This window comes from Amphiura filiformis, chromosome 8 (assembly GCF_039555335.1).
Source record: "Amphiura filiformis chromosome 8, Afil_fr2py, whole genome shotgun sequence".
NCBI lineage: Eukaryota > Metazoa > Echinodermata > Ophiuroidea > Amphilepidida > Amphiuridae > Amphiura > Amphiura filiformis.
In genome coordinates, this window is record NC_092635.1 from 42,930,141 (window position 1) to 42,946,316 (window position 16,176).

A 16,176-nucleotide genomic window follows, 5' to 3' on the forward strand; every position below is an offset into this window, starting at 1 on the left:
TCGGAGTAATGACCCTTCGGAATAACGACCCTTGTTTTAAATTCGGAATAACGAGACTTATTTTAAATTCGGAATATCGAACCTTGCTTTAAATTCAGAGTAATGACCCTTCGGAATAACGACCCTTGTTTTAAATTCGGAATAACGAGCCTTATTTTAAATTCGGAATATCGAACCTTGCTTTAAATTCGGAGTAATGACCCTTCGGAATAACGACCCTTGTTTTAAATTCGGAATAACGAGCGTGGATTTAAATTCGGAGTAATGACCCTTCGGAATAACGAGCCTAGTTTTAAATTCGGAATAACGAGCCTTATTTTAAATTCGGAATAACGACCCTTGTTTTATATTCGGAATAACGAGCGTGGTTTTAAATTCGGAGTAATGACCCTTCGGAATAACGAGCCTAGTTTTAAATTCGGAATAACGAGCCTTATTTTAAATTCGGAATAATGAGCCTACTTGTAAATTCGGAATAACGAGCCCTGTTTTAAATTCGGAGTAATGACCCTTCGGAATAACGACCCTTCGGAATAACGACCCTTCGGAATAATGACCCTTCGGAGTAATGACCCTTCGGAATAGTGAACCTTCGGAGTAATGACCCTTCGGAATAATGAGCCTTGTTGTAAATTCGGAGTAATGACCCTTCGGAATAACGGTCCTTCGGAATAACGACATGACCCCCAGTCACCTACAAAAATCTGAAGAGGTTATCAATATACATTTGCCCTCATTTTTAGGTAACATTCCAATGTATGCTAGGCTTAAGGTTAGCAACTATTTTAAACTGTTGCGATTTGGTAGTTCACAGCATCTTGCGAATGGTAGTGAGCTTTGGCAAAATGCATTGATCGTTTTCATAGGGAGTGTGTAGAAGGATTCTAATATCACAGATATACTTTTGTAGGTCCTGTGATTCTTGAGTTATGGTGTAAACATGGTAAAGAGGGCGGAAACAACAACACTTTTGTAAAACGAACATAATTCATTCACAGCAATGAATCAAGCAAATTTTCAAAGTATATGATTTGTAAAAGGAACTTTTACAAAACATCAAAGTGTTATGAAAAAATCAATATTTTGACTGCTTCGACCAACAATACCGCGTCTACCCTTAAGGGGGTACTACACCCCTGCCCAATTTTGTGCCTATTTTTGCATTTTTCTCAAAAATTATAGCGCATTGGTGACAAGTAAGATATGTATGTTATAGGGGCAAGGACTATAACTACTGCACTGGAAATTTCATTTCAGCACAGACAACAGTTGTGGAGTTACAGTCAAAAATGAGGAAAACCCAATATTTGATCAATAAATCAATAACTACGGTACTTGCCTTGAGTTGCTGAATTTTCAGTGTGGTAGTTGTAGTCTTTGCCCCTATAATATACATATCTTACTTGTCACCAATGCGCTATAATTTTTGAGAAAAATGCAAAAATAGGCATAAAATTGGCCAAGGGTGTAAGAAGCTATCGTTTACCGAACCAAAGTTCTAAGAGCGGATGCAGAACTTATTGAATGACCCTCGTTATCCATGCATGCCCTGTTTCCTGCCATCTTTATGTTCTCTTTGTTGACTTAAGTTGTCATAGTTACCGTCTTTTCCTTTGCCCTTCAATTAATTAACAAACAATCGTCATGTCAGCAATTAGCTATGCACCATTGATTCTAAGTACAGGTATATACGTTAAGGGATCTACGCCTATGGTATATGGTATAGGCCCTATAGATCATAGATTTATGAAATGTTTTTTAATGCATTTGTATAAATAATACGAATTTCAAATTTCATTCTTATTTTAGTCAGTGGATGTGCAGCGTGTAAAAGCGATAAATTTCATGGGTAGAGGATCAATGCGGAACACGCTTGTCAATACGCGCGTGTATAGCATATCTAAATTTTAAAATAATATTTAATTGACTAAGAATGAGAATAAAATGATTATTTGTTTTTCCTATAGGCAGGTCCAATTATCGTAATTATGCGCTGGCATCCACTACTCAAAATATTGGACCTGCATATCTTCTATCACACGATAGAGGATAGTAAAAAACCAACATGCCTATTGTTTATTCTCTAATTTGAAGGCAAATGGCGAACAAAGCCAAAACTCATAAATGGGTGTGGTCAGCAGAATGATCACTGACCACAAACATATCACTCCACTCTAATATATTACATGTGAATGCTGCTACATGTATCTATGTTACATTATGTGAATGCTGCTATACGGTATACTGAAGATAGCTCATGTTACATTTTGTGAATGCTGTTATCTACTGAAGATAGCTCATGTTACATTATATGAATGCTGCGATCTACTGAAGATAGCTCATGTTACATTATGCGAATGCTGCTATCTACCGAAGATAGCTCACGTTACATTATGTGAATGCTGCTATCTTCTGAAGATAGCTCATGTTACATTATGTGAATGCTGCTATCTACTGAAAATAGCTCATGTTACATTATGTGAATGCTGCTATCTACTGAAGATACATTAAGTGAATGCTGTTATCTACTAAAGATAGCTCATGTTACATTTTGCGAATGCTGCTATCTATACTGAAGATAGCTCATGTAATACATCATGTGAATGCTGCTATCTACCGAAGATAGCGCATGTACATAATATGAATGCTGCTATCTACTGAATATAGCTCATGTTACATTATGTGAATGATGTTATCTACTGAAGATAACGCATGTACATAATATGAATGCTGCTATCTACTGAATATAGCTCATGTTACATTATGTGAATGCTGCTATCTACTGAAGATAACTCATGTTACATTATGTAAATGCTGCTATCTACTGAAGATAGCCCATGTACATTATATGAATGCTGCTATCTACTGAAGATAGCTCATGTTACATTATGTGAATGCTGTTATCTACTGAATATAGCTCATGTTACATTATGTGAATGCTGTTATCTACTGAAGATAGCTCATGTACATTATATGAATGCTGCTATCTACTGAAGATAGCTCATGTTATATTATGTGAATGCTGCTATCTACTGAAGATAGCTCATGTTACATTATGTGAATGCTGCTATCTACTGAAGATAACTCATGTTACATTATGTGAATGCTGCTATCTACTGAAGATAACTCATGTTACATTATGTGAATGCTGCTATCTACTGAAGATAGCTCATGTTAAATTATGTGAATGCTGCTATCTACTGAAGATAGCCCATGTTACATTATGTGAATGCTGTTATCTACTGAAGATAGTTCATGTTACATTATGTGTGAATGATGCTATCTACTGAAGATAGCTCAAAATATAACATTGTTTTAATGCTGCTGCTTCTATATGATCAATTAATGATAATAGTGTCTCGCAATTAGACATGTCTTCAACGATAGTCGACTCAAGTAATAGAAAAGACGTCATGTGAAACCAGTTTCGAGACGCTCTCCCATGCATGCAGTGACCCAGCAAACACAAAAACGTTTTAAAAACGTTTTTAATAAGTTATATTTTGGCTTTTGGTTTACATAAAAACGTTTTAATAACATTAAAATGTCGGGTTATATAAAGGTCATGAAAACGTTTTAAAACGTTTTGTATGAAAACACACTACAATAATATTTTTAAAATGTTTTCAAAAATGTTATTGTAAACTATTTTTGCAAACATTTTTTGCCATATATTTTGTCAACACTTAAATAACATTATGTTAAAATATTTGCACCCAGCAAACACAGAAATGTTCTTAAAACGTTTTTTTCTAAACGTTTCAATAACATTTAAATGTCGGGTTATATAAAGGTCATGAAAACGTTTTTAAAACGTTATTGAAAATATTTTGGGCAAACATTTTTCGCAAAATATTTTTCAACTAAAATAACATACTGTTTAGAATGTTTTGTATCAAGTTTCAAAAATGTTTTTGGAATGTTATTAAAACGTTTTTATACCCTTTATATAACCCGACATTTAAACGTTTTCTGTAAAACATGTTTGTTTGCTGAGCAGTAGATTATCAAAAAATAATTTTTAATGTTATGAAAACGTTTTATACCCTTAGTATACCCTTTATATAACCCGACATTTAAACGTTTTCTGACAACCTTTTATAACCTTTTGCGAATGATGTCGAAAACGTTTTGTGTTTGCTGGGGAGACATAAAGTCACGTTTCTTCGGGAAATGTGTCCAAGCAGCTGGTTTTTAATACACGGATTAATTTTGTGTCATCTTGTCAGACATATAAGACATGTCTCAATAGGGCATCTTGTGTCCTGTTATTGAAGACATGTCCATTTGGAAGACTAGATGACACTATGATTTTACCAAAAGCAAGACACCCTTGTTGTGATAATAAAACGGTAATTCCTGTTTTCTGTTTAATTAAAAAATAATTATGACAGGTGAATAAAACTGAAAATCAATATTTTGGAAGTTCAAGGGCGACATTAGAATGGGATCGATATACAATTTTTACGCTCAAAGTAACACCAATTCAATTCATCACTATTTACCATACACTGTGTAGGCCTACCATTTTATATAGATCATAACGCGTGCAACTAACGAAACGTACGCAGGTACGTGACCTTCATCATGTTCATATATTCCTAAAATAAGAATAATTGATCAAATTTAAAATTAAACAACAGCTGATAAAAAAAAGCAATAAATAGTTCAATTTTGACCACGAGGAATGAGCAGAAAATGCACGCTTTGTTAACTGTGCGAGACCTGTTGATAGCATTGTTTAATTAATATGGTATTTATACAAACTGTTGCTACGTGCACAGGTTGTTGTGCGTATGTGCATATATTATTTTTCACCTGAAATTTTGATATTAATCCGAGTGGTTACGTTTACTGAAACTGGTAATGTTTTTGTGGTAAAACTGTTATCTACAACATCAACCGCGAACTTTTAGAAAGAAATTACGTATGTATACATGGTATATATCATTAAATCATTTTTACCAGTATGATCAGAATAAAAACCACAACCCGTGAATTTCACGTGAAAAGAACGTTTTTAGAAGAACACAGTGTCTATTTTAAAGCGCTATTTTATCATAAAACCATGAAGGAAAATGTGTTGAATATTGTGGACTTATCGGAGTCAGTCGTGAGCGGTGACGGATTGGAATGTTTACTATGTTACATGGAGACAGGGAAATTAAACATCAAAATAGAGCTACTAGACGATGTGCTATCCGCTATTGACTACTTACATCTGGAGAGTCTCCAAGATTTATTGTATCTTCAGGTCTGGCAAGACATTGATGGCACAAACTTCGTCAACATTTGGAAGATTGTAAAGAAGTATCATCTAGAAGAATATATAAGTTTGATTGAAACATTCATCAGGAAAGAATTTTGCCTAGAATTTGCCAAGCAATATTCATCACAGTTTTATCAACTGGATTTAGATGAAATACATCATATTCTTCATGTTTATAGAGGATTACCTATAGAGAGTGTCTTATCGGAGTTTGAGGCTTTCCTGATTGTTACTCTATGGTTAGATAAGTGTGACGATGCAACAAGAAGAAACTGTGCTTATAAGGTGAGTATATCTATGAAGACCGAATTAAATAAAAATCCCTTTAAAAAGGGATGGACCGGGACAGTATTGATTCAATGTGAAGTATAAGTAATGCTTTTGATATATTCTCTTCTTTGATACTATTTTGATGGCTAGAGATGGTCTGAAATTATATTTGGGACATAAATATGGATGTACGTGTAATTGACGTTAAATTAAAGAAATCATTCTGCAAACATATCGGTAATCTTCCTTTAATATTCTACAAGTTGTGCAATTATCTGCGGTCAGTTGATGTTATTGTTTTGAAATTAGAACATAGGCCTACATGTATTATTCAAGTAATTATCTATGTTATCCTGCATCGTTTTATGAATAAAAATGACTCAAACTGTTATTGATGAAATTATTGCTATCTTTAACATGTTAAACATCAGTTTTGTCTTTTTAACGGAAAAATTCCGATGCAAAATAAAGTTTTTAGGGCCTAGCTTATATAGGCATTATTTATACATGTAATATGCACACTATATGGTGCTCTGGTATGTTAAATCAGTGTACCTTATCAATTAGTATCAATTTCCTTAAAACAATGATTAAATTGTGTACATAAAATCATCACAATTTTCTAATTGTATGTCCCATACTTCCTTTTGCGGTGGTTTTTCGCCAAATGCCCTATATTTTGTGTGTACAAATCTGAGGAAGCAAGTATTCTTTTTGCGATTTACCTACTTTTTGAAGATATAACTTATCCAAACTTTTATTAAACAAAAAGATAGGGGTATAAACAGTTAATTTAAGCAAAAAAAAAAAAGCATTTTGAAAAAATTGTCCCATGCTTCCTTTTGTCATGGGTGGGCAGTATAGTATTGAACAATGTACCCCATTTGACATGCACTTATAGAAAATAAACAAATTATTATCTTACTTTATCAATTATAAATAAAATGACACTTCAATAAATGAAGCCACTTTCTAATATCTTTTTTATTTGATTCATAAAATTACATTCAACAAAATGATTGAAGACTGAGAAAACACACAATGCAGATTATTATAGAATGGAGTAGGTACGATGCCATTGCCATGTCCATAGCTCCGCAGGTGTTTCATACTAACAATCGACACATTCAGGAAAATGCAGTTTAAAAGCGAAGATTGTAGTCATGGCAGTGAGTAATCAGTCCTTTATAATGTAGCTTGCCACTACTATATGTAAACAATATATTGCGAATTAATTAATATAAAATATAAAATGTCCATGTAAGTGAGTTTATATAGCGAATAAACTAAAAACTACAGTGTATTTCTAATAATATTAATAATATGCATGAGTAAAAAGACAAAAAGACGGAACAATTCGGAGCAATATTAATGAAATATGCCGTTTCAATGTGCATGTTCTCATCATTGATGGTTTGGTGGACTGTCATGTAAAATGGATGTAAGCGTGACTCCTAAAAATGCCTTTCACAGGAAGTCCAACAGTTTTCACAGGAAGTCCAACTTATACCATCTGAAATCTACACCCTCTGTGTGGAAAATTAAGGTCATGCCTTCCATAGGTGGTGTTTGTATTTCAACTGGAATAGCCCAATTTGGATACGGTGCCTTATGGCGCATCAGGGAAGTGCCACTATAGGGCGCATCTAAAACATATTTTGATACCATATCGGTATTTCCCTTCTTAATGCATCTTAACACGCAACCTATACTTACAACATGAACAATGACTAATCTAGTTTCTCATTTTCACAGCTTCTCACCACCTGTGTACAATTCCATTTGATACCATTACGACAACTCACTGACGAAGTGCGTCCAAAACTCTTAACCTACCAAGATCACCGTCTCCTGGAATATGAAGAACTCAAACAAAGGTACCATCTTCACCCCATACCTCAAGCCATTGCACCAGACCGTCATGGAGATCTCAGATTTGCCGATGACGTTCTTATCAGACCATATGGCAGACTCGGGAATGGGGATATTGGGCGTGGTTTGGAAGTGCATGATTGGAAGAGTGGCCTATGGAAGAGAACAGCTTGTCGTATTAACAACAATATTGCACCGAGGGCTGCGACTGGATTGTTAGATAACTTCCTGTATGTTGCTGGAGGCATTGAAGAAGTGTCCAACAAAGAAGGTTACGAATGTAAGTGTCCCAAGTGTAACGTACACGTCCCTGGGTACAATCATGTTTATTTTGTTTCATTCATCATCATCATCATCCTAAGCCATCGTCGACCCACTGCAGGGTGAAGGCTTCTCCAAGGTGACGCCACTCTGATTTATTCCACGTCTGTTTCATCCAGGTTACATCAAGAAATTTTGTAATTTCATCCCTCCATCTAACTTTCTGTCTTCCTGGGTGCCTCGTACCATTTCTAGGTATCCTTTCTAGGTTTCATTAACAATCTATCCTTGCCCGCTTCGATTGCATACCAAGCAATAGCATCAGATGCTAAAGACAATTTTGCGTAAACTTCGCCTGAAATTTAGTTTTGCCACTCTGACCAAAAGATGCTGTAAACTCAAAGTGAAATTGTTATACTGCACAAAGTCGCCCCGGGACAGTCTCACACCCAACCACATCATATTATGGAACCATATAGAGTACCGAAGTGATGACGTCACAGAAAACTTTTTTTTTTGCATTTCCGCGTTTTGAATACCATGTATCGGTGGAGCATGATGAAAAACATCCACAGTCCAAATTTGGTAGGAATCAGATCATGAGGGCCCGAGATATGGCCGCATGAATACCTAATTTGCCCCATTGAAATCAGTGTAAATTGGTCTGGTTCCAAACAGTTATGAACCAGGCCAATTTATGATCCGATTCCCACCAAATTTGGACTGTGGATGTTTTTCATCATGTTCTACTGAAATATGGTCATGAAAATGCTGAAATGCAAAAAAGAAAATTTTATGACGTCACACTTCGGTACTCTATACCAGGGTTTTCTTTAAGCTTTTTCCCGAAGGGGTAAAAACCCCATACATAAATTGTTCTACCCTTTCACGATGTTTAACATATTACGTATATAGCATATGAGGGTGCAAAGTGGGTAGCTGAAGGGTAAAAACCCACTTTTAAGCGTAAAGAAAACATTGGCATACACTCACTGTTGAATTGATTATTCCACAGGTAGTAGTCAAGAAGTCGACAGTTTTCCAACGTCAGCACACTCAGTGTTTCGATTCAATCCTCGCAACAACACATGGATAGAAGTTGCTCAAATGCAGACCGGAAGAGTGGATTTCTGCCTTGTACCATCCAAAGACGCCATATATGCCATCGGAGGTGTACCACCATACAAGATCAAAGATGGCACCACCACCACATCTTCTGTTGTGAAACCATTGGACTCGGTGGAATATTACAAACCTTACAGCAATGTTTGGACGTCATCTGCCAGTCTAGTTAAACCCATAAAAAATGGCAAAGGAGCTGAAGTTAACGACAAGATATATGTCATGGATGAAACTGGGACTCTACAAAGATACGCACCAATGGAAGACGAGTGGAATTTAATAACTTGTCTTCACCAGTGTAGGAAAATCCACGCAGTATTTTCATGGCATGGAAAGCCTTATATTCTTCTGTCCGAAGCTGGATGTCAGTTATCTTGTGTTCATCTTTATATGTATGATGATCAGGTGAGCTGCAATACAAGGACGGGTCTTCAGATGGCGGCATCTTGCATCCGATTGCATACATTAGCAGATGACGTGTTCGCCTTCGGTACTCCTGATGGAGTTAGAGTTGCCGCATGTGGTGGAACATATTTGTGGAATGGGAAGAAGTGGAAGAAGCGGACAATGTTGATATCAAGTGGTAGATATTGTCCACATGATGCAATAATTGATGTTGAGAGAGTTAACAGTTGCCCATTACAGCCATACCTGATGAGATTACCACGGTATCTTATGTAAACTGGCGATGTTTCTGTTTGCTGAACAGCCAGCTTAAGCTTAGTAACTATTTTAACTGTTGCGATTTGGTAGTTCACTGCATCTTGCAAATGTTAGTGAGCTTTGGCAAAAATTGCATTGATCATTTCATAGCGATTGTGTAGAAGAATTCAAATATCGCATGTGGATATACTTTTGTAGGTCTTCTGGTTCTTGAGTTATGTTGTAAAGAGGCTTTTATAAAAAACACTTTTATAAAACGTACATAACTCATTAAGGGCTGGGGTATGAACGTTTGGACAGTATTTATTGTGGGACATTAGAGCACATCAGACATATCGAATTGCATTCTGAATACGAAGATTGTCCTTCTGATATCAAATAATTTTGAATTTTTGAAATTCGCAATGTAATACAAATTTTATGGCAAATGATTAAAAATTGATATTTTGATATTTAACAGTACTCGAAGTAAACTTTATAAATCTGATGATTTATACTTAAAGTGTATGTAGATGGGATGAAAAGCCGACGATCAATTGAAAATGCTGACCTTTCGTATTGAAGATATGAATTTTTTCCCCCAAAACACCAAATAAAATTAGGTCTTTTTGGGGATAAAATCCATTCTTCAATATGAAAGGTCAAAATTTTCAATTGATCGTCGGCTTTTCCTCCCCGCTACATACACTTTAAGACTATATCATTAGATTTATAAAATTTACTTCGAGGACAGTCATAGCCTATATCAAAATGTGAAAATATCAAATTTTAATAATTTGTCATAAAATTTGTATTATATCGTGAATTTCAAAAAATGAAAATTATTTGATATCAGAAAGACATTCTTCGTATTGCAATTCGATATGTCTGATGTGCTCTCATGTCGCACAAAAAATACTGTCGAAACGCTCAAAACGCTCATTCCAGATCCCTTAAAACAATAAATCAAGCAAGTTTTCAAAGTGTGTGATTTGTAGAATGAGCTTTTTGAGGGGGCAAATTTTGACGTTTTTGCACCGTCCCCCGAATTCCCCCGAATGACAAAAAAAAAAAAAGGGGGGGGCTGTGCCGAATAGCATGTCCCTTTTGTCCTTTGGTGGTTAATAGGATCGCTATCAATTATTCAATACCCTGAAACAGATTGTATAACGGATACATGTGGTAGTTCACAGCTCATGGTAGTAAGCTTGGGCAAAAATTGTATTGATCATTTCATAACGAGTGCGTAGAAGAATTCAAATACCACAGATAAACTTGAAACTTTTGTAGGTCCTGTGGTTCTTGAGTTATGTTCTAAAGAGGGCTGAAACAACACTTTTGTAAAACGTACATAACTCATTAACAACAATAAATCAAGCAAGTTTTCAAAGTATATAATTTGTAAAATGAACTTTTGCAAAACATCAGTGGTTTTTTAAAAATAATACTCGTATTGATTTAGATAATGAAAATTGATATTTTGGCTGCTTCGACCAACAATACCGCGTCTACCCTTAATCGTCTAACCTTTAACCAGGGGAGGGTGGGAGGGGCGAGGTGCGGACGCCCACCCCCTCAAGTCGCCAAAGGCCAAAAAGTCCACTTTTTTTTATCCAAAGGTTTGTTGGTCAAAAAAAGTCCAAATTATGAAAAAAAGTTAATTTTTCTAAATCAGCCCCCCAAACAAAAATAAATCCGGGTTACAAGCCGGTTCCCACGCAAATTGTCATCTAAAACAGGCGCAAAATATCAAGGATGAAAGTCCATTTTTGACAAAAAGCCTGAAGAAGCCTGAAGAAAAAAAATTGCGTACATCATGACTACAAAAAAAAAGGCAAAAGCCTAAAAACTTTCCCTGCACAAAATAATTATGCTCGCCCCCTAGATTTTCTGCTACGCCCTAAAATCTGCCTCTGATACGTCTGTGCCAAATGTTACCCAATGAATGCAGGCGATTATGAAATACATTTTAACATATAGAATAGTTGAAAGAAAGGTGGTTTACACGCATTTTGATCAAAGTACTTTCTCTAAAGAAACATATGTCATAACTACTATGTGTTAATAATTCCACAATGTTTTTGCTCAATTTGCGAGCTAATTTCTATATCATAGTTTATGCCAATGTGTTCAATTAACGATGCTTTTTTGTTGTTGTAATGGATATTGATCATTCCATATGTTTTATGTTTTTCATTATGTTCAAAAACACATGCTGGCATTTGGAACCAAAAAACAGTCTAGTCTCTCAAATCAGCCTCTAATCGCACTTTTTCATTTTATACTCCTAAAATCTGGAATTCATTCCCCATATCCATCAGGTTATACAATCAAAATATGTGGACAATCTCAGGCCCTTGCAACTGCTATACCAGCGCAATACAAAAAGGTGTATAAGGTCATGAAAAAGCACTTCAACATTTTCAAAAATGTTATCAAAATATTATTGTCAAATATTTTGGGCAAACATTTTTGCAAAATATTGTGTCAACACTTAAATAACATTATATTAAAATGTTTTACTCCAAGTTTTCAAAAATGTATTGAAATGGTATTTAAACATTTTATAGCCTCTATGCCGTATAACAGACAACTGAAGTACCACTCTATCATGTGCCTTTCAAATTATTTGAATAGCTGCATAAATACTGCAATCTGTTCCGAAATGAATTTATGACAATCATTTAAATATTTTTTTAAATAATACTACTAATTGTTGAAAATTGTAGTGTTAAGGGCTCGAGCAACGTTTACCCAGTATTTTTGTGGGACATGAACGCACATATCAGACACACCAAATTGCATTCTGAATGCGAGGAATATCCTGGTGATATCAAATATTTTGATTTTTTGAAATTCGCGATAAAATATAAATTTAATTTGAATGCGAGGAATGTCCTTCTGATTAGCAAATGATTTTGAATTTTTGAATTTCGCGATAAAATACAAATTTTATGGCGAATTATCAGACTATTCAAAATTGATATTTTTGACATTTAACAGTCCTCGAAGTAACCTTTATCAACCTAATGATATGTATACATAAAGTGTATGTAGCTGGGAGGAAAAGCCGTCTATCATTTGAAAATTTTGACCTTTCGTATTGATGATATTATACATTTATTTTCCATAAAGGTCTGGGGGAAACACATTTTTGGAAAACACATTTCATAATTTATAATCGTTTTCAGAGAGAAGTAATTCATTGGTATAAATCACCAGCGCAGTCACATTCGGAGCCTTATTTCACCCTTATTCAGATGAGCACTCCATTATAATGCTTCTTGCAGTTGCTATTTTAACGTGCTTCCTGGCACGTTCGTGCAGTGACATAAAAAAATCCGTGCAGTGAGAATTTAAAACCCGTGCTTAAAATATTTATCTACTAGTTTCAGCCCGACAACTACGGAAAGCATATTAGTGCCAAAAAAAAAAAAAAATTAGAAATATTATTGCGAATATTCGCAATAACATTGCGAATATTCGCAATAACATTGCGAATATTCGCAATAACATTGCGAATATTCGCAATAATTATTGCGAATATTCGCAATAATATTTCTATTTTTTTTTTTTTTTTTTTTTGGCACTAATATGCTTCCGTAGACAACCCAGCAAACACAAAATTTTTTTAAAAACGTGTTTGGGTATATGTCAAAACGTCTTGAAAACATTTAATCGTCGGGCTATATAAAGGTTATGAAAATATTTTAACAACTTTTTGTTTGAAAAAAACTCCACAACGATATTTAAAATATGTTGTCCAAATATTATTATAAAATATATTTACCAAACGTTTTTTGTTCAACATTTAAAAATGTTGAACAAAAAACGTTTGGTAAATATATTAAAATAGCATTATATAATTATATAGAATGTTTTCTTTTGGATCAAGTTTTCCAGAATGTTTTCTGAATGTTATTAAAACGTTTTATACTCTTAATATAACCCGACATTTACATTTTACGTTTTCTGTGAACCTGTGCATCTTCTTGTTTAGACCTATAAACTCCTTAATTTGGGGCAATATTGCAACATGCCCTGTATTAACACAACATATTTTGTCAAAGATTATGCCACCCGGGGCAAGAAACAAAATTGACGCCCCTACGCCACCCCACCCGAGAATATCTTAGACGCACCCCTCCCCATTCTTGAGGAGCGCTCGAAAATTTGGACAAAATATGGCCTATCACTAATTAATTTTGGTTACTAGAAGTTGAATACTGTCTTAAAATGTTCTGTCAATTGATTTTGTGCTGAAATGCGCGAGAAGCGCGCAAAAATTTTGACTTTCATCGCTTGGAGGGGCGCAGAATCGATGCTAAATTGGACAATTTGGCGCCCCCCTAAGGGTGGCGCCCGGGGCATGTTGCCCGCCTCTCCCCCCTAGTTACGCCACTGCACCTCTCATATTCCACAGGTGGCAACAGTCAAAGTTTAAAGATGCAGTCTGTAATGGCATGCAGACCTGATAATGTTGGCAGCTTGATAATCCTTCTAGCTCAATATCTAGACAAGGTCAACATCAAATTCGGTGCTTGATAATCCTTCTGGCTCAATATCTAGACAAGGTCAACAACAAATTCGGTGCTTGATAATCCTTCTGGCTCAATATCTAGACAAGGTCAACAACAAATTCGGTGCTTGATAATCCTTCTGGCTCAATATCTAGACAAGGTCAACAACAAATTCGGCGCAGTCTTCTTTTAGACCCTTTAATGACCAAAATTTACGATACTTATGGCCAAATTAGTGTGAAAAAGGCTTAAAGCGCGGCTTTGGAAAAAGGGTGTCACGAAACCGTAATAGGTACAAATTTAGTACTTTCTGTCAATCAAGTATGGTTTATTTTCTACAGGTCAATCTTTAAATCATTAGCATAGTCCTTATAATAACGGGGGACCGCCTTGATGAGTAAATGACAGCAAACCAGTGAAAAATACCCCAAAACTCAGTCAGTGGAGCTCCGCTCGTACATGTCAATAGCGTCATTATCGATTGGATTAGTCGACCGTAGCGGACAATTCGATCCCTCATTGGATTAATATTATCACGTGGTAATAAATTTGCATTGGACAATCGATTACTATAATGGTTTAGTACTGCATATCTCGGTTTAATCTCCACTAAGCGGGTTTATGGCTGGAAAGGTCACGGTGAATTTGCCGTGGACATAACTGCACTATGAGCTACTTTCTTAGAACGAGGTACTTCGAATGTGACAGCAGAGATGACCAGGTGAGTGCACGAGTATGAACTGTTTTGAATGTCTGCAGAGGGCTCTTGAACTGTACTTATCCTTTGGGCAACAGACAACCAGTGGAGAGAGTCGAGAAGTGGTGTGGCATGACTGCGACTGGGTTGTTTGAGGATAAGGCGGGCAGAATTGTTTTGAAACACCTACCAAGAAGATATTCCCCCTTAATAATAAAAAAAAAAAAAAAAGAAAGAAAAGAAAAAAAAGCGCAGTGATTTATAGTGCGCTACGCACAAGCACAACGCCTAGACGTTGATCCACAAGCCTCAGCACACTTTACAGGTTGTCGCTGACCACTATGGCCCCACATCATTCCATAAACCATTAAACAACAATTCAGGGACTTTGCTCACCCTAGACATTCCACAAATAACCATCGCAACCAGGATCAGCTTAATAATGAATGACCATTATTCCAAAACGGTTGATTGTATGCCAAATTGCAATTAGTGTTAGGTGCACTTCATTTGCTATTGCAAAATAGTAAATCGTCTTCAGAGTGTTCCTATTAGGATGCGGAAATTCGAGGTGTTAATATTAAGTTTGTTATTTGAAGAGTTTGTTTCCAAAAGGCGCTAAATCCAATAGCTGCCCTGTGTCATATTTTTATGGTATATTTTAACATTTTTAAATGACATTTAACGATTGGAATGGATATGTTTGTAACTCTAGCTTATTTTCTAATCATTTTGTCCCCTAAAAATTCTTCAATGCAAAGTTTTAAAATGGCTGCCATTGGATTTAGCTCCTTTTGGAACAAAAAAATCATTTTCTTTTATATTTATTATTTTCGTCTTCGCACATAGGATGTTAAAGGGATTTGCATTTTTTTGTTAAAGATATTTAAAGAATTGTTATAACTATTCTAGTGGTCCAATGTTAATAGATTGGCAATGTTACTGCTACTTTTAGGAATATCTGCATTAAATTTTTCCCTAAATAGTCCAGGAGCAAGATCCCACAAGGGGCCTAAATAAGGACTTGGTTCACCCTCCACTACATACAAGGTTTGACACCATAGGTAATTAGTATGGACCCTCTAGATCACTGCTAGGTAGGTAGTGGACTCAAATTGTGGTATCACTTTTTTTTTACAGGTCATTTTATGTATGGACGTATAATCGCATAAAATCACAAAAAATAGGACAAAATTAAGGGGTAGGGGAGATATAAACTCCAAGAACTCAACTTTTACTCGTGATTTTGAATTCATTTTGGTATCAATATGTAGCTAAATGATTTTCCTAACTTTCTAGTATTATTTTTAAACAAAAACAGGTTTCATTTGAGCATATTTGGAAGTATATAGTCCATAAATGAGTGGTAATCTAATTTTTTAAACCATATGTGTAAAGTTTGACATTGGCCTCAAATCTCACAACTATACCACTTTATATTTTCAAAATTGATTCAGTTTCCATTTTTAATTTTTTAATTTAAATTTCAATGTTTTGTTTTGTTTTTAATGTTAAGCATATCA

General features: G+C 35.2%; 1 protein-coding gene across 1 annotated transcript; it reads left to right on the forward strand.

Annotated features, from left to right (window-relative positions):
* The first annotated feature begins 4,954 nt into the window (after positions 1–4,954).
* On the forward strand, positions 4,955–9,475 carry LOC140159566 (kelch-like protein 31). Its single transcript, XM_072183058.1, has 3 exons — positions 4,955–5,554; positions 7,295–7,691; positions 8,688–9,475. The coding sequence occupies exons 1-3, from the start codon at positions 4,970–4,972 to the stop codon at positions 9,473–9,475; spliced, it is 1,770 nt and encodes a 589-aa protein (XP_072039159.1). The 5' UTR covers positions 4,955–4,969.
* The last annotated feature ends 6,701 nt before the right edge of the window (positions 9,476–16,176 follow it).

Excerpts from the sequence above, each read along its gene's own strand:
- LOC140159566 (XM_072183058.1), top strand. The coding sequence starts at position 4,970 with ATGATCAGAATAAAAACCACAACCCGTGAATTTCACGTGAAAAGAACG. Across the intron at positions 5,555-7,294 it reads GAAGAAACTGTGCTTATAAG|CTTCTCACCACCTGTGTACA; the intron begins GTGAGTATATCT and ends TCATTTTCACAG. Across the intron at positions 7,692-8,687 it reads CAACAAAGAAGGTTACGAAT|GTAGTAGTCAAGAAGTCGAC; the intron begins GTAAGTGTCCCA and ends ATTATTCCACAG.